This window comes from Capricornis sumatraensis, chromosome 8 (genome assembly GCF_032405125.1).
Source record: "Capricornis sumatraensis isolate serow.1 chromosome 8, serow.2, whole genome shotgun sequence".
In the NCBI taxonomy this organism is placed as follows: domain Eukaryota; kingdom Metazoa; phylum Chordata; class Mammalia; order Artiodactyla; family Bovidae; genus Capricornis; species Capricornis sumatraensis.
In genome coordinates this window covers 92,862,018-92,880,237 of record NC_091076.1, presented here as the reverse complement: position 1 = coordinate 92,880,237, position 18,220 = coordinate 92,862,018, and the positions used below count along the sequence as shown (strand labels likewise).

At 56.8% G+C, this 18,220-nt stretch overlaps 2 protein-coding genes across 2 annotated transcripts; one reads left to right on the top strand and one right to left on the bottom strand.

Moving 5' to 3' along the window:
• Positions 1 to 532: 532 nt before the first annotated feature.
• CNTNAP1 (contactin associated protein 1) lies at positions 533 to 14,681 on the bottom strand. The gene is made up of 24 exons (XM_068976890.1): positions 14,615 to 14,681; positions 13,651 to 13,752; positions 13,363 to 13,556; positions 12,763 to 12,910; positions 12,478 to 12,681; positions 11,622 to 11,806; positions 10,968 to 11,111; positions 10,153 to 10,414; positions 9,559 to 9,708; positions 9,121 to 9,292; positions 8,538 to 8,644; positions 8,289 to 8,408; positions 7,729 to 7,932; positions 7,400 to 7,556; positions 7,186 to 7,313; positions 6,717 to 6,902; positions 5,750 to 5,971; positions 5,256 to 5,495; positions 4,020 to 4,373; positions 3,621 to 3,748; positions 3,096 to 3,189; positions 2,664 to 2,909; positions 2,508 to 2,555; positions 533 to 1,602 (listed from the first exon to the last, which is right to left on the bottom strand). The coding sequence occupies exons 1-24, from the start codon at positions 14,679 to 14,681 to the stop codon at positions 1,298 to 1,300; spliced, it is 4,167 nt and encodes a 1,388-aa protein (XP_068832991.1). The 3' UTR covers positions 533 to 1,297.
• Positions 14,682 to 15,541: 860 nt separating this feature from the next.
• On the top strand, positions 15,542 to 17,491 carry CCR10 (C-C motif chemokine receptor 10). Its single transcript, XM_068979071.1, has 2 exons — positions 15,542 to 15,565; positions 16,421 to 17,491. Exons 1-2 carry the CDS (start codon positions 15,542 to 15,544, stop codon positions 17,489 to 17,491), a joined length of 1,095 nt encoding a protein of 364 aa, XP_068835172.1.
• Positions 17,492 to 18,220: the final 729 nt, after the last annotated feature.

The window sequence follows — 18,220 nt, the reverse complement described above, 5'->3', positions numbered from 1 at the left end:
CAGGGGCAGCACAGGCTGAAGCTTGAGTATTCTGATCTCCACTTGTCCACGGAGACCAGGGTTGGGGGAGATCTGGGGCAGGGGGTTGGCAAGAACCAAGCAGCCTTCCAGCAGGCAATGCCGGGATTCTGAGTGCTCCCCATTAAAGATTCTGGAGCTGTCAGATTAGTTCCCTGAAAGTCATCCCGCTTATCCGCTAGCCATGCCACCAACTACCACACACAGACTGGAGCTCTGTCACTCTGCTTTATTAGAACAGCTCCGAGACTGAGAGCACAGCTTCAGAGTGGAGGCTGGATCAGGCTTGGGTGAGTGACCAGCAGACCTCATGAGACTTCCAACACAGAAGAAGCACACTGGGCTTCTCAACACCAGAGAAGCGCACTGGGCACAGGACAGGACAGTCAATTGATTTTGTCTTTTATATATAAACTGATAATTTAAAAAAATTAGAGTGATATATATAGTTTCTCTAGAGAGAGACTTTGCAACAAAAAATATATATAAAGAATATGACCTCCTGGACAAATGAAGCAGCATCTCTGAGCGGAGGAAAGAGGGCTCCTCATGCATTGGAGAGGGGGGCCAAGCCTTTGGACAGGCACCAAGGCTATTGCATATCTTGGAGGAGGGAGGAAGAGTAGAGGGCTGGCTAGTCAGTGTGTCTGCATTATTCTCTCTACATTGCAAGTGTTTTTATGGCTTTGGCTAAAGCGTGTAAAGCAGCGGAGGTACTAAGGTGCTAAAGTGAGGCCTCTCGGTCTCTAAAAAACAAAAGGGGTGTGGAGGGGGCAGCAATGAAGCCCTCCCTAACCCCCAACTGAGGGGAAGCAGGTGGAAGATGTTCTGCAGGGGAGTGGGGAGGCTGAGAGGTATGATTGAGCAGCCTCCCCCCATGCCCTGTGCGCCCCTGCAATCCCACACATCTGTCCCTGCTGAGATTGAATATTTGAAGGGAGGCGGTTAATCTCCCCTGCACTCTGGTGTTAATCCCTGGCCGTAGCTGGGACGGGTGGCAGGAAAGACCTGGGCCAACCCCACGAGGCTTCTTTGGGGCAGGCAAACAACCAGGAGCCTGGGGAAGTGGGGATGGGCAGGGCATTGGTTGTAGGCAGTGAGGCTCAGCCACTCCCTTTGGTCCCATCTGTAGCTCTGCCCACCAGACTTGGCAGGAGGGAAATCCTCTAGATGAGCAGAGCCAGCTAAGAGGAGCCACATGTCCCTGCAAGGATGGGGTGGAGGCGGGATTGGGGAATTTGGAGGAGACGGGCTTGGTCCTTGAAGCCCCTCTCCTGATTCATTCAGATCTGGACTCCTCCAGAATCTGGGGTAGGTTTTGGTCCCGGGGGCCAGGGGCTGGGGCCGGGGCTGGAGCTGGAGCTGGAGCTGGGGCTGGAACTTGGGTGGAAGCTGGTGTTGGGGTCGGGGCTGAGGCTGGGGCCGGGGCTGGGCCTGAAGTAGGCAGAGGAGGCTTGCTGCCAGCATGGTAATCATGTGTGGCCTTGGGCTCGTTGGTGTGGTAGGAGCCCTTATAGCGATGATTCTGTAGATAGAAGAGCACCAACATTCCCACCAGTCCCAGCAGCAAGAAGGCCACCAAAACTGAAAGAGAAAAAAGGAGCAATTCAGGGCCGACCTTTGGGGTTTCACCTATACACAGACACACATGTATCCTTTTGGCCTAAAGCGTATGTGTCCGACAGCATCAGCTGTACAACCACATCAAGCTATTCTTGATGTGTCTGGTTGGTCTATAGTCCTGGCTTCTATTCTGTTTCTAATATTAGAATTTCTGTTTCTCATATGGTATATGTAATGTTTAATAAATTTCTCTTTCTAATAATAGAATTCTATCCTATTTCTAATACTCTCTTTCAAAATCCTTGGTACTTACGCCAATTTCTCATCTTTCTGGATGTTACTCTACCCGTTTCCTCATCCCTTAGCTTTAGCCCCAATTATTTTTTTTTATAACGGCTTTATTGAGATATAGTTAACATACCATAAAATGTATTCTTTTATAGTGCAGTAAAGCTCCCTTTAAGACACAGTTCCTGCCTAATTCTGGGACCTTTTAGATATTAAACCCCTGACTTTGGTGGGAATGTGTGGCCATGACCCACCAGAGGAGCATATGACTTAAGCTGCTCATCATGAAGTGAACGTTATCTGATCCACAAAGTCATAAAGTCAGAGACGTGACCAGCAATGGACTACCATTACAGGGAAATGACATATTGAGTCAGGCAGTGATAGGCACATCACTGTAAAAACTTTGGCCCAGTGTTAATATTTCATTTCTGTTAAAATCTATAGGATATGCCAATATTTAAAAATCTCCAAGCTGATTATCAACTACCTTCAGCATAGCCTGTGTCATGGTTCTTGGCACCACCATATACTGAGTGCCTTCACTACCCCTCAGGCCCGAGGATACGGGGACAGGGAGGGAAGGCTGATAGCCAGAGGGTAGAATGAGAGGTCAGGGTAGGGACGGTGCCACTCACAGCCCAAAAGTATAGCAACCCATCCGTCATCATGGTAGTACGGGAAGTCTGAAAAAAGAACGCACTGGTTAGGAGGAGCCTCCTGCAGATTAAGAGTTATTTCCTTTCCCCATTGTCCCTCTTTTCCCTTCCTCTTCTGTGTCCCTGGGGATGTACCTGGGGGAAGATACCAGGGGTCCATTTCAGGGGGCACCTCTGAGACAAGACGTGGCATGGCTCCGCAGTTAGACTCAGACAGCTCTCCCTGGACACGAAGGGCCTCAGCCAGCTCCGCGGTCATGGGTCGAGGCGTTCGGAAGTGGGTCTTGAGAGGAGCCACGTTGTTGAATCGGACACCAGACAGGCAGCCCGAGAAACCCGGTGTGTTGTAGCGCTGGATCTCTGGGTCAATCACTCCAGTCTCTGAGGGAGAGGCAGCCCAGAAAGAAAGAGACTTGGACCCCCCAACAGCCCTGGTCCCTCTCACCACCCCTAGGTTCCCACTTCTCTAGCAGCACCTTCACTGCCACTCCCCATCCTTCACCCTCCTCTGGACTCTAGAGGAGTCCGCAGCGCCTGACCCCAAATGCCATCTCAACCCCCGCTTACCCATAACGCGCCCCAAATACAAGGCCTTGGGTGAGTCTAGCTGGCTGTCCACCAACAGTGAGAACTTCTGTTCCGTCAGGGAGAAGTAGTCCACCTGAATTGGGAGGGGAAAGGAGATGAGAGGGAGAACCAGCAGACCAGCAGCAGACATAGCCCAGACCAGGCTGGGACTCTCCTCTCCCGACTGGTGGTGGGTCCTAACTCAGTCCCACGTGGGCAAGTCCTGGGCCCAGACACAGGATTTGGTATTAAAAACCTCACAAACTGGTTTTGAGCCCTGTCTTTGCAGCTTAACGGTGGTTTGGAAAAACCACTTTACTGTCAGAGCCCCTTTCGTGACTAGTCAAATGAAGATAAGAAGAGCTGCCTACCTGAACTGCCTCACAGGGCGATTGTGAGGTCCCATGATACTACATGTGAACATTCTCTGTACATTGGAATGTGCTCTACACATGCTAAACATCTGCCATTTCCCACTGCCACAGCCTTGATGATGAGGTTATGATCTGAACCCCCGGCACACACCTGGATGAAGAGGTTGCGGTAGACCCGGGTGATGTTGACACTGTGGGGCTGGCCGTCTGTCACAGGGCGGGTGGTGAGCTGGTACACATAGGGGCTGGTGCCCAGCTGGTAGCGCAGCTGCAAGGTCCCTGTGGGGTGGGAAGAAGGAAGAGGGGGGGTCTCCCCTCAGCTCCCAGAGTCCCCATCTTTTTTTTCTTTTTGGCTTCGCCATGCTGCCTATGGGATCTTCGTTCCCTGACCAGGGATGGAACCTGTGGCCCCTGCATTTGGAAGCACCAGGGAAGTCCCCCGAAGCCGCCACCTTGGAAGAGCACTTGAGTCCTTGTACTGGTCAAGTCATGAGAATGGAGGGCACCCAGAGGACGCTGGAGTGGAGGGCGAGAGCCGCGGGGAGCTCACCGTCTTCCTTGATGAGCACGGCCATGTAGTCACGCACAAAGGAGCTGACGTAGAGGAGGACGGCGGGGGCAGACTGGGTGCTGAAGCTGAAGGACACCTCTTCTCCAGTGACGTTGTAGACAGGTCCGCGGTAGCCTGGCACCGGCCGGCCTGGCCGCGGGTAATCAGGCAGACGGTACCCAGGGCCATGGTAGCCGGGCACGTAGCCAGGAGTGTCATAGCCGGGGATGTAACCAGGCTCGTAGCCCGGCACTGGCCGGCTCAGCATGTGGGAGAACTCCCGGGCTGCGGAGCGCAGCGCCGACTGGAGGTTATAGCGCATCCAGGTGCCAGGCTCAAAGAAACCGCCAATGTCTGAGGCAGAAGTAGTGAAGTCAGGGCCCGTCCCCACCTCCCGACGCTATGTATGTCATCCACGCACACCGTCTGGCACGTGTCCCCTGCTTCTGCTACACCACAGCCCAACTCCATTCACTTTTAGGTCCCCTGGAGGCCCTGTGTCATGGAATGGAATCTTAAAATCATAAGAAATGGAAAAGATCATCTGATCCAACCCCTGCGCTTTACAGATGGGGAAAGCAAGGCTCTGAAATGGGCCGCGACTTGCCTGAGGATACATAGTAAGTGGAGAGTCAGAATTAGAATCAAGATACCACAAACCCACCTGCCACTACTCGCACTTCAAAATCAAGACCAAAGGGCTTCTGTGGGTCCCTTAGTCCCTGTGTCTTCCTACCTCACCAGTGACCTACCTGCTCATGCATCCTCCTAGACCAGCCTTGGGGAGGATGTGTTCTTGGTGTATGTGCAGAATCTTGCTATGGTGAATGTCAAGGCTCGCCTTAACCAAGAACCAGGCTGTAGACATGTTTTAGGCGTGCAGCGATTGTCAGCTAGGAAATGGCACAGGAGGGCATTGTGCAGCCTGATGGGGATATGCTTGCAAGGGGGGCAACCTGGGTTCCCTTGGTGACAGTGAGAAGATGGGGAAGTTACTTGTTTTGTTGCTGTTGTTCTTGTCGTGCCAGCTAGCTGTGCCATCCCTTCCTTGTCCCGCTTTATTCCTTTTGGAATCACCCAGCAGCTTCAGCTGCCTGAGAGCCCAGCTCAAAGCTCAAGAGCCCAGGATGACCACAGTCTTCCCCAGTGCTGACACTGCGTCCTCCCTCCTTCCTTGACCTCCCTACATCCCATGATGCCCTCTGGCTCATTCCTCCCATAACCAGCAGCACTGACCATGGTTGCAGTATGGCCCATCGAAAGCCGTGAGGTCACAGTCACAGGTGTAGTAGCTGTAGCGCTCCACACAGCGGCCGCCATGGAAACAGGGGAACCGGGGGTGGGCGCAGTGGCCTGTGCAGTTGGGTGAGGTACCCTCAGAGGCATTGGCACGGCCCTCCAGGTTCAGAGTCACTCCATTCAGACGCATAGCCCTCAAGCAACCCACAAAAGGGCGCCTCTTAAGCTCTGCAGATCCTGGGGGGAAAGTGGGCAGGTGGAGAAATGGGTGTAGAGCAGAGACAGGGGAAAGTATCGGGGTTGCAAAGGCAGTGGAGGGCTAGAAGAATGGAAGAGATGCCAGGGACTGGAGAGGAAGGGTGGGCCTTGGCTCATTGTGAGGCTGAGGGGATTGCGACCTAAGAGATGGGGTTCCTGGAAACAAGGAGAGTGGCCTCAAGAGGGTAGGATGGTGACAGAGGCTTCAGACCTGTCTCCAGGTTGCTGCTCACCAACATACAGGGGCCGGTCGTACTCCAGCCAGATGTAGGTCTGCAGGGGCATCGGCCGTAGCACCCAGGGCCGGTGATCGACGCGGAGCCGGGCCTGCTTCACGTTGATTTCCGCCCGGACGAGGTGCCACTCGTCGTCGCTGAACTCGAAGTCGTCTGAGTGCACCGTCAGGTTCTCATCCCCATTCCCCACGTCAAAGGCGAAGACCACGTCCCGGGACGCTGGACAGTGTGGGGGGTGGGGGAGACAACTCAGCGCCCCCAGGGCCCTCAGGGGTCGACACAGCCCTTCTTCTCTGCTCTTCGGAGCTCCCTGACTGTCCCTTCAATCTGTCTACGTGTGAGCGTGCTAAGTCGCTTCAGTCCTGTCCGACTTTGCGACCCCATGGGCTGTAGCCCCCCAGGCTCCTCTGTCCATGGGATTCTTCAGGCAAGATTACTGGAGTGGGTTGCCATTTCCTTCTCCAGTAGATCTTCCTGACCCAGAGGATTGAACCCCAGTCTCTTATATCTCTTGCATTGGCAGGGGGATTCTTTACTAGCTTCCACCACCTGGGAAGCCCAATCTGTTTACAGCCTGGGACAAAACCCATAAAGTGCTTAAAACCTCATACCTCTGGTCTCCCACATTCCCAGATCCCTGGAGCCAGCTTCCCAGCCCCACCTCTCAGGTTAGAAGCATAGCTCATCAAATAGGAGCCCTGCACCTCACACCCACGCCAGGCCAACCCACCGGAGTCCAGCTTCCTCACTCACAACTCAGGGGCCAAAGGTCCAGACAGGCCAAGTCGGTGCTCAGGGTCACAAAGCCAGCTATCGAGATGGTGCTGGGTCTAGAAGCCAGGCCCATCTAAAGCCCTTCCTATGCTGCCTTTCAAAAGGGCATCTGGTCTTGCCACTTACCCCAGCCTCCACCCACCCCACATCTCCCCAAGGATCTTCCTCCCCGCAGTGTCTGCCTGCTCACTGTTGAGTTCCACCCGCACGTAAGGCCGGCGCCACTGGCAGTAAGGGCCCCCCATATTCTCTAGGAAGACTCCCGAGGGAGCCGAAGTCCTGAAGTAGAAAGAGACGTCAAGGCTGTGGTTGGCCCGGATTGGGGGAAAGCGTAGTGCAGCCCCAGTGTGGAAGGAGATGGTGTTCCAGGAATTTCCTACAGAACCAAATGGAGGAAGGCCTTGTCAGCAGGACGGGAGGCAGGCGACAGGGCAAAGGGGGACAGCTGGGGGAACCCAGGGAGAGACTAAGGCGTGTCATGAAAGAGAGGAAGGTGCAGGCACACAGGAACAGGCGTGGGCATGTCACAGCCAGAGCCAGGGTGTCTGGCAGGGTGTCCTGGAGACACCCTCCCCCCCCCCACCCCCCACCCCCGCAGTGGGTCAGGGCTTTGGAACTAGAGAGCCTGCGAGGGCACACAAAAAGGCTCTGCCACTCACGGTCGCCGTAGCAGCGCAGAGGCCTCAGAAAGAACTGGGCCTCCGAACTGGATCGGTTTGTGTCCCCCACCACCACCTGAGTGACAGGCAGATGGTCCACAAAGGTCAGCAGGCCCTTGTCGGTTCTCCTGTGGGGATGGGGATGCGGTGGCTCAGCCCTTGTTGCTCGGCAGCCCCCAGCATCCTGAAAGCCCTGTTCCTCTGCCCCCCTTACCACTGGGGCTGGTCGGCGTCACAGTTACAGTGCAGGGCAGGGTCCACACAGCTCCGGTCCAGACCACAGGCACAGCGCTGGATCCCAGGCTGCGAGCCACCCCAGTAGAAGTGCTGCTCCTCGTTTCGGCCAATCCAAAAGCTGTACGGGTAGCCTCCTGGGGACGAGGGACAGGCAGCTTCCAGGCCCCACCCTCCATTAGCCTCAGGGCTCCTCCCTCACCCTTCCAACCAGCCCAGGCCACTTCCTGAGCCCTCTGGTCCTCTTCTCCCAGACCCCATGGGTCTCTCCTCCAGCTTTCACCCTGCCCTCCCCACCCCAGCCCTAACCTGCTGTGTTGAGCAGCCGGGAATTGTAGCAGGAGAACTCGATCCACTGCTCACAGTGCTGGGAAGCATTGGCCAGGGCACTGACCTCCTCCCAGGATGCATTCCAGTACTGGACGGCCCCGAGGAATGGCCGCTCCATGCTGGAACCCGTCACCCGAGTCGTCCACAGCCTGTCATGGCGCACAACTGTCCATGCCCGGTTCTCTGGGGGAGGGGACAAGGCAGAGCTGTGGCTGGAGAGGAGCATTCTCTACCTGCCTCCAGCACCACTGCTGCAATTCAGAGCCAATAAATGAGGCCAGAAGCTCCATTCCAGCCCAGCTCTATGTCTCCAACATCACAGACCAGCTCTGAGACAGCTGGAATGGACCAGAAAGCTGAGATCTAGCTGCAAGGCTAGATTACACACTCCTGAATGTTCCCTTCCCGCTCTGTCCTCCGTTACCCCTCCACCGTTTAATCTTACTGGCTCCGGTCCACGCTTGCATCCTTCCTGTTCCCCCCCACACTCCCACACTTCATCGTCTGCTGCCCATCACCCCTCAATCAGAGCCACTTACCTCGGATATCACAATACACCACAAATGGCTTCAGGGGGCCACTACCATCAGGATCAATGGTGAAGTTTCCTGAAGTTTTCCCACTGAGTCGATAAGCCTCACAGGATTCCTTATACAAAGCTGGTGGGTAGTGAGTTGGGGAAAAGGTAGTTAGGGGGTTGGGGGCTAGAAGGGCCAGCCCCACCATCTTTAGCTGCCTCACGATCCCCAGAAACTTCCTGACTCTCCCCCACACTCCAGCTGGCTTACGCTGGTGGCAGGTCTCCCCCTTGTAGCCTGTCAGTTCACAGTAGCAGATGAAGTCATCCCAAGACTGGTAGCAGCGACCGTCATGCTCACACATGTTAGGGCTGCACCTACGGGAGGGGGTCAGCACGCAGGGAAGGAGCCTTATGGGGAGCTGCAGAGTAGGGTCTGACCCCTACAAGCTTCAGTCCCAGGTCCTGAGAGCACCAGAACCCACCTAACATGCTCCACATAAGTAGCCAGGTAGAAGCCTGAATGTTGGGGCATTAGGAAGGCCTCAGGGCTCAAGTACTACTGTTGCCTCTTCCCCAAAGGAATTAATAATGCCTTATATCCCATCCTCACCTCCCCCCAAAGAAAACCCTCTAGGACCAAAAACAGGTGCTTCATTTCCATTCTGAGCATGTGCCACTTTAAGGGAAGAACTGGGAAGTGAGAGGTCAAGAAGCAATCCTCCCCAGGTGGGAGACTCGGGAGCTGGGACCAGAAGGGAGATCATTGAGAAATGCCATTCCCATCACTGGGAGACTGTGGAAGAGGGCTTTGGAGGGGGTCACCTCTTGGAGGGAGAGGGGCTTCTGGATACCTATCAGTGATGCCACATGTGTCAAAGAGGACCTCAGCATAGTATCCAAGCCGCCGGCCCTCCACCAGAGTCAGGTTGACCAGTTGACCATCCACCTTGAGCAGCTCCATGCAGCCATGGAACGCCGTCTGGTTGGAGTGGCAGCCCGATCGACTGGCTGGCTTGGGACAACCTGGAGCAACCACCCCTGTGAGGCCCTCCCCAGGGGAGACTCCAGCGACCCTCCCCCAGGGAGATGCCAAGGGAGAGCCAGACATGAAGAAAGGAAACAAGGAAGGGGGCCAGTAGACAATGACAGTGATGTTCCAGTCCCCAAGGCCCCAGAGGGGCAAGAGAGATTTACTGCTACAAAACTCTCCATGTAGCCCTATCTGGGTGGACTGAGATGGGGCCTTCCCACCCAGAGACAGGGGTCTAGCCAGGTTGACCTCCACTTACCTCCAAAGAAGTATGAGGTTCCTGTACGGATCAGCAGTGGGTATGAGACCCTGACCTCTGCCCCCTCGACATCATCAATGCTGATGACTGCATGGTTTTCCTGGGCCACAAAATTCACCTCATGCCAAAAGCCATCATTCAGGCGGAACCCTGGACAGGACAGGAGGACAGTGTGGGTGGGGGAGGCACCATGCTCTGGAAGAGTGTCTTGAGTGGAGAAGCAGCAACCCCACTCTGTCCTAACAGCAGCCTCTGTGCTTCCCACTTTTACACTTATCACAGTGAGAGGTGACATCCCCGAATGTCTCTCTTCACTATGTGGAACCCCAGTGGCTGACACAGTCAAAAGTCATCAGTGAATGATACCTACAGGGACCCTCCAAATGGAGTACCAGGATTCTCAGCCTTAGTCCCTCAGATCTGCCCCGCCCTCCAACTCCCAGCTGTCTAAATCCTGGGGCCTCCTGCAGGGCTCCCTCCCTTCCCTTCCTCAGCCCTCTGAGTGTGCCAAGGCCTCAGTCCAGGTCTACAGTCTCCTAGGTCTCTGCCTTGCTCTGGCCTCCCTTTGCCTCCCCTTCCTCTCCCTCTGCTCACCAGCAGCGAACTGAAGCTTCTTTCGGCCGGTCTGCACCACAGACACGTTGACCTGCCCTTCACTAAGCATCAGCTCCACGTGGCCCAACCCGTCCCCCAGGGAGGAGAAGAGCAGCAGCCCAGTGAGATCCCAGGTGCGGAAGCGAAAAGAGACTGCGAGGCGGCCGCGGCGGGGGAAGCCAGGCACTTGCACGAAGTTGTGAGGACCTCCGAAATTGATGGGATGAGGAACCGGGTCCAGGCAACGGAATGCCACCTTACCCTGGGGACCCAAGTGAGGATGCATCAGCACCGAAGCTGATGCCGCACCCCGGCCTCTGTGAGGAGCCAGGTTCCCTGGGTGTACCTCCCCAGCCTCACCCCGCCCAGAAACACGTCCAGGTGTGGAGAGGTCTCCAGCCACCAAGTCAGCCCTCAGGACCTACATCATCTGATCATCTCAGGAGCGCCTGATTAGCTCCTGAGTTGGAGTAGGGGGGACCACATAATACCTAAACAGCCCTCAAGTCCCTCCTCAGACTCTGCGCTGTGTGACCCCTGGCCGAGCCACTCCGGGCCGCCACACCGTATTCTCTTCATTTATAACTGAGGAGATGGTGAGACCAGACGGCAGCTTTTAACTAGGCGGGAGCGGGGTTGGGAGCTGGCCTTTTGCACCTCCTGTGAGTCAGTGATGCCCCGCCCCCAACGTGAGCAGCTGGCCAGGGAGAGGGCTCCTCGGCTTTTAGATGATTCTCAAGATCTCTCCCCGCTCCACCCACTTGTTCCCGGTGGCTTTTGATGCCGCGTCCTCCCAGATCCCCCTGCCCACTGGCCTCGAAGGTGATCCGGGAATGGCGCCGCACGGCCAAGTCTGCGATGTTGACTCGGTTGAAGATGACGTTTTCAATGCAGCCGCGGAAATTATGCCGATAGGCAAGGTTCTTCTGCGCGGCGCCCACCAGCCCCCCGATGAACATCTGCGGGCGGGGTGAAGAGTAAGCTTCCCTAGATGCGGCAGCGTGCGCGCCTTTCTCGCGCTCCCGCCCGTCCACTTTCCCACGCTCAGGCTGAGGTCTGAGACACACGTTGCCCCAGTGTCGGTATTGAAGCTGGAAGCTCGCTGGGCCTCCTGAGGCTTGGGTTTTAGCCCTGACCCCACCACAAATTGGCTGCATGCCCTTGGGTAAGTCGATGAACCTGTCTGGGGTTCTTTATCTGCATATCAGGGCCAGGAGAGGGCAATTTTCTCATCTTGCCTGATCCCCCAAATCCAGATTTCTAGACTCCATCTCAGCAGCTCTGGGGTGGAGCCCGGAAATCGGCATGCTAACACCAGCAACAACAACAAAACCCAAGCTTTTCTGGGAGTTTGCCAACTCTTGTTAGCATACTCAGAAAGCAGAGTCTTACCTCTGAAAGAAGTGCCGCCCCCCACCGGCCCACCCAGCATCTCACTTAACCAAATGGCTCCTCCCCTCTTTGCTCACCTCGTTGTCCAGGTTCAGTCTCTCGAAGTCGCCATTGAGCACGAAGCGCTGCACGTAGCCGTCTAGGGTGAGATTTGCCTCACGGCCAAATCGGTCGACACGCACGTAATGCCAGTGCTGGTCATTGAGGACGCCGCCAGCGCTCACGGTCGTGTGACCCGGCCTTGGCTGGATGGGGCTGCTGCCTGAGGGTGGGGTAGGGCTGGGTCAGACTGGGAACCTGGACCCTATCGCCCAGCAACACCCCCAGGCGGAGCAACAGCCTGCAACACAGAGGAGGAACTGCTCAAGGCCCAGGACGGCCAGGGAGGGTGGGCACATAGAGACTGGACCACCCTCAGCCTGCGATGGATCGGTGGCCCTTGGCAAGTACGGACTTGGTCATTTAACCCCTCTGACAGAGTCGGACACGACTGAAGCGACGTAGCAGCAGCAGCAGCAGAGCCTCTGTCTTCCTATCACTAAAACGGGGCACGATAGCTGGTTCTACCTCATCATGGGCATATTGTGGAAAGCGAATGAGATACAAAATAACAACGCTTCAGGAGTGGGTGTGTGTGTGTGTGTGTGCGCGCGCGCACCTGTATACCTATACACAATGTTTTTATAATGAGGAAACAGACTGGGGAAGTGCTTGTCCAAGGTCACACAGCTGGTAGGTGCTAGGTGCTGGAATCCGCTTGTCCTAATTCCCAGTCCAGAGTTTCGCAAGCACCAAATTTTACACGAAGAAGGCAGATGGGTCCAAACAGTTAAGGAAGGGGAAGATAAGGAATGGGGCGCGGCTTCGCGGAGGAGGTGCGACAAGGGACGTGGGAGGAGAGCCTGGGGCTCCGCGCCGCGGCCGCGAGCTCACCCAGGCTCATGTGCAGTAGCAAGTGCGCCCCCTGCAGCTCGAGTGTCACGTAGTCGCCCTGGGCGCCCTCGGCGTGCAACAGGAGCCCGTCCTTTTCTTCGGTTTTGAAGCTGAAGGCGAACACGTCCCACAGACTCCGGCTGACCCCTCTCGGGAAGCGGTACGAGATGGCATCATCGCCATCGAAATACAGCACGTCGGACTCTGCGGGAAGGACCGTAGGTGGGGCGGGGGCCAGGGGATTCTGTCTCCCGCCCCGCCCCCACCAAGACCCCGCACCCTTACTGTAAGGGCAGCCGTAGAGGCCAAGCCTCAGGCCGATCTTGCCGCGCGGGTTCCAAGCCAAAGGCACGATGCGGATGTAGCGCGCGGTGAAGTGATAGTGCAGGTCGTGGCGAACTACCGCCGACTCGTTCATGTTACCGAAGAAGGTCTAAGGACAAGAGGAGAGGGGTGACCACGTTCCCACCCTCTGCTTGCTTTTCCAGAGCCTCCCAGCCCGCAGCTGTCGCATCCAGCTAATCTCGACCTTTGGAAGGCAGACACTCCTTATCTCCTCCGCCTTCCTGACTTTACAGTTTCCCTAGCCTAGAGCGTCTTCTCCACCATCCCAGTATTTCCTCAGAGGTCAACTCAGATGTCGCCTCCTCCAAGAAGCTCTCCCAGATTTTACCTTGAAGTATGTTAAACCCTGTCAATTGGGCGTATCCTGAACACACGGCAAGCAGACGGTCCTTCTGGACTGAGTCCCTGGAGCGAAAGTCACTGCTCCTCATGTGTGCCCTCACCACCACCTCCTCCCCCTCCCCCCAAATGTGCCCAGCCCAGCCCAGGTCACGGAGTTGAGAAGGTTCCCCAAGTGTGTGTGCAGGGAGCCTGGAGTACCGCGTTGTGCCCTTGCTGATAGAACGGTGTCCAGCTGTCCACTCGGTCGCCGTAGAGCAGCATGTAACGTGTGACCCAGTCCCACGAGTTAAAGGAGCCCTGCGTGGCCACAGCCCGAATCCGGTGCTTCTTCATCAGGTCGATCTGGAGCCAGGGATTTGGGTCCCCAATCCGGGGAGACCATCCGCTTATTCCTACAGAAGGGACAAGGGCTTTCACCACTGGCTCCCCCTTTACCTCTAGCCCTTCAGAGTCCCTCACCCCACCATGGGGCACCACCGTGCTCACCGTGCAGCCGGGCAAAGCGGGGCGCAGTGAAGAGCCCATAGTAGGAGGAGGCGCCCAGGGAGCGTGCATACAGGGGCCCGACCAGCTCCTCATCGCAGCCATCTGGGTTGCAGGAACAGACATGTTTATCAGGGCGGCCCCTCCCAGTCTTTCCAAAGGCCCAGAACGCTGAGCAACTGGCGCTCGATCTCCACTCCCCCCAGTGCAGACCCAGCCCTAACTTAAACCACCTGCTCAACTTGGCCTGCAGCTACAGCTGCACACTGAGGGGGAAGCTGGCTTCTCCTCCTGGGGGAACCCCTAGGTCAGACCCTCCCAAGGACCAGTTGGAGTTCAGTACTCCCCAGAACACAATCCCATACCTCAGCATCTTTCAGAACTTGAGTCACCCCAAGACATCAATCCATCCCCAGACAGCCTCAGTCCCATTCAGCAGCACCCGCAAACGTGCACGGAGCCCAAATGCAGGCCTAGCCCCAACCCCAGCCAGTCCTAGCGCCACCAGTTCCATGTCCAAACTTAGCATCGTATAGGCTCACCAAATACTGCCTGGATCCCAACCCCCATATCCAGCCCCAGCCTTAGCCGCAAACCCCAAACGCTGGTCCCTGGGCCAGCTCCAAGCCCAGCCCCAGTCCCCTTAACCCTAGCCCGAGTCACCGGTACCACTCTTATTCCCAACCCTCAAACCCGGCACTCGCTCCCGCTTGGATCCCAGCCCCAAGTCCCCGCCCGGGCCGACTCTATCTTCAGCTCGGAGCCCAGCCCCAGCCCCGGGCGCGCGCGCCAGCCTCGGAGCTGCATTGCGGAGCGCGGGGGAGAGGCTGCAAAGGATGAAAGCGCGCGAGTGCGCGCCGGCCGAGAAGCGACCCGCGACCACCCAGCCGCAATGCGGTGCGGGACCCGCCCTGCAGACCTCGGACTCCCGGGCCTAACCCCGCCTGCCTGCGAGCCCTGCACTCACAGTAGCCCCAGCCCCGGGCTCCTGAGACCGCGGCGAGTAGGATGCAGAAAAGCCGGAGATGCATCATGCAGGGCTGACGGGTCTCGGCGGCCGCCTTCCAGTGCCCGGCTCCGGCTAGGGCTCCAGTTTCAGCTTGGGCTATCCTCCTGGGTTTTTGCAACGAATGGCTGTCTCTCCCCCTTACCCACCCCTCTCTCTTCCCACTCTCCCCCAGCTCTTCTTTCTTGTCTCCTTAGGTGCCGTTCCTGCTTCTCTGCTGTTCTCTCCTCTCCTTCCACCCTCTCTCACCTCCCCCCTTCCCCAGCCTCGCTCTTCTGGCACGCGCCGCTTTCCCAGACCCCGCGCAAGCGCACGCCTCAGCCCCGCTGCGAAAGGGCGGGGGTAGAGAGCCTCCCGCCACCGGGAAATACCCTGAATAACCCGAGGCTGACAGGGACTGTGGCCGCAGAGATGGGGGAAGGGAGACAGGGGCCGGCTGGGGGATCCTGGAAAATCCAAGAAGAGGGATGGAAAGGGAGGGTGCTTGGAGATAGGGAGAAGTGTAAGTAAAAAGAATCTAACATTTTCAGACAGCAAATTCTGCTCCAGGCACGCGTGCTGGGCACCTTCATTACCCTGTGAATTCTGCATTTTTACCTCACTCCATTTTGCAGATGAAAAACCTGAGGCTCAGAGAGGTAAAAAAAAAAAAATTGTTCAGATCCCACAGGTAGCTACCAAGTGATAATATTCCAAAACACATTCTTTTTCTACTGGCAAGATAAATTATTTTTTTAGGAGGTAGAATAGGAAAGTTAGGTAAAGAGGGCCCACAGACCCTCATCCCCACCTCCGTCTCAGCCCTTCTCCCCGCCCCTTCCTTCCTGTCCCATTAGTTTATAACTTCTCTCCCCGGTGGCTTTACCTCAGAAACTTGAGTAGCCAGAGATGGGGACTGAGCCCGCAGAACAGGTGGGAGTGGGGGCAGGGGGGAGGAAAGGGTTACAGGGAGGGAGGGCAAATGTGAACGGATGGGATTCCCCACCTGGCCCCAGGGCTCTGCCTTCCTATGACCTACCTAGGACGCCTGGAACCCTCTGGAACCAGGGGTCCTCCAGATAGAAGGGGCTAGTAATGAGAGGCTGGGGTTGGGGGACACGACTGGGGATGAGAGGAAGGGTGAGCTGAATATTGAGGTCTAAGGTCCTAGCTGAGCCCAGAAAACCTGAACTCCAACCCTTACATCATGAGGAGTTCAGTGAACCTTGTACTGGAAGCTTAGGGGTGGGGGTGAGGAGGAGAGAAGGGAAAGCAGAGATAGAAAACGATTCTCCAGACCAAGCAAGAATTCCAGGGACCAAGTCTGAGGCAAAGTCTGAATATGGGTGTTCTTCCAGGAGATGGCGCTGCAAAAGAACGGAAGCTCTTAAGATTTATTAATAATACAGACGCTGGGCCCTTCAGAGAGCACAGATGCTTCACATTCATTATCTTCCTTATTTCAAACAATCCTTGTTTCAAACCACCCCTGGGGATTTCTGATCTCCACATTACCTATTAGACAGGTGGAGAGCCAGAAAAGCAAATGATTTGCTCAAGGTCACCCAGGAAGCTGGATGTAGGGACAGGAGGGGTGTGCCGGAAGTCAAGGCCTGTCGAGGATAAGCTGGGAAGAGTTTAGAAAAGAGTTTATGTCTTCTCCCTGTGTACTGCACCATTGTACCTGGTCACACACAGGCTCCTAGCTTGGAATGCTTGTGTGGGAGGGGGCGCCCTGTGGTTGAGGCTTGTCTCATAAGGTCTCTCTTCTCGTTATGGCTTCCTCAGGTCTCCTGGGGACCCTACTCTGGGGAGGATGAGGAGGCATATTCTGTTGAGCCCTTGCCAGAGCTCTGCTACAAGGCGGATGTCCAGGCCTTTAGTCGCGCCTTCCAACCCAGTGTCTCCCTGACGGTGGCTGCACTGGGTCTGGCCGGCAATGGCCTGGTCCTGGCCACCCATCTGGCGGCCCGACGTGCTGCCCGCTCACCCACCTCTGCCCACCTGCTCCAACTGGCCCTGGCCGACCTTCTGCTGGCCCTGACCCTGCCCTTTGCCGCAGCCGGGGCTCTGCAAGGCTGGAGTCTGGGAAGTGCCACCTGCCGTGCCATCTCTGGCCTCTACTCGGCCTCCTTCCACGCCGGCTTCCTCTTTCTGGCCTGTATCAGCGCCGACCGCTACGTGGCCATCGCGCGGGCCCTCCCAGCTGGACCGCGGCCCTCGGCGCGGGGCCGTGCACACTTGGTCTCAGTCATCGTGTGGCTGTTGTCGCTGCTCCTGGCGTTGCCCGCTCTCCTTTTCAGCCAGGATGGGCACCGGGAAGGCCAGCGGCGCTGTCGTCTCATCTTCCCCGAGGGCCTCACGCAGACGGTGAAAGGGGCGAGCGCCGTGGCGCAGGTGGTCCTGGGCTTCGCGCTGCCGCTGGGCGTCATGGCGGCCTGCTATGCGCTGCTGGGCCGCACGCTGCTGGCCACCAGGGGGCCCGAGCGCCGGCGCGCGCTGCGCGTCGTGGTGGCCCTGGTGGCGGCGTTCGTGGTGCTGCAGCTGCCCTACAGTCTCGCCCTGCTATTGGATACTGCCGACCTCCTGGCGGCCCGCGAGCGGAGCTGCCCCGCCAGCAAGCGCAAGGATCTGGCACTGCTGGTGACCGGGGGTTTGGCCCTAGCCCGCTGCGGCCTCAACCCGGTGCTCTACGCCTTTTTGGGCCTGCGCTTCCGCCAGGACCTGCGGAGGCTCCTAAGGGGTGGGGGCTGCAGTCCAGGGCCTCACCCCGGCGGCGGCCGCTGCCCCCGCCGGCCCCGCCTTTCTTCCTGCTCGGCTCCCACTGAGACCAACAGTGTCTCCTCCTGGGACCACTAGGGCTGCGAATCAAGAGGATGGGGCGGGCTGAGGAAATGTTTCCAGGGAGAGTAGTGGGAAGGGGGAGTCGGTGGGGGGCACTGAGAAAGAGGTAGGGACCTAAGGAATTGCTTCTGTACTTTGGCACATTAAATAGACAACATGGAAATGAGATGCAACTCAACTACTGTTACTATTTTTGAGTCACCGGCTTGGAAATGATTTGTAGCAGGGCAGAAATGGTGGTTCCCCCCGCCCCGCCTTCCCACTCTCCCGCTCTTGGCTCTGAGAGCCTGGGTGGGGGTGGGGGTCTCCTGAGCCTGCTAAAGCTCTAGACACTGACATCCACTCTCACCGGGCCTCTGCCAGCAGAGGTAAGGTGGGAAAGTTGCCAGGCGAGGAGGGGTGGGGGTTCCTCTTGATACAGTGTAAGGAAGAGCTTTCTAACAACTAGAGTGCTATCCAGTAATGGCTGCCTTAGCAAGTACCGAGTTTCTGGCCTCTGGAATGCTCAGGCTGAGGCTGTCCGGGACTGTGTGTGCCTATGCCTGGTGGGGTAGGAACGGGGCCAGGAGATTCCCGTTTTGGGTGTGCTTTTGGATTCAGTTACCACTCTAGAGTCCCTTCTAAGGTTCTCTTTTGGAGACAAAAAAGTAATCTAAAAAGTTGAGTTGGAGTTTTTCACCTTGGAGAAAATCCAAGGAGAGAATTCCAATTTGCAGATTTACAAAGACTGGTTACCACGGGTGA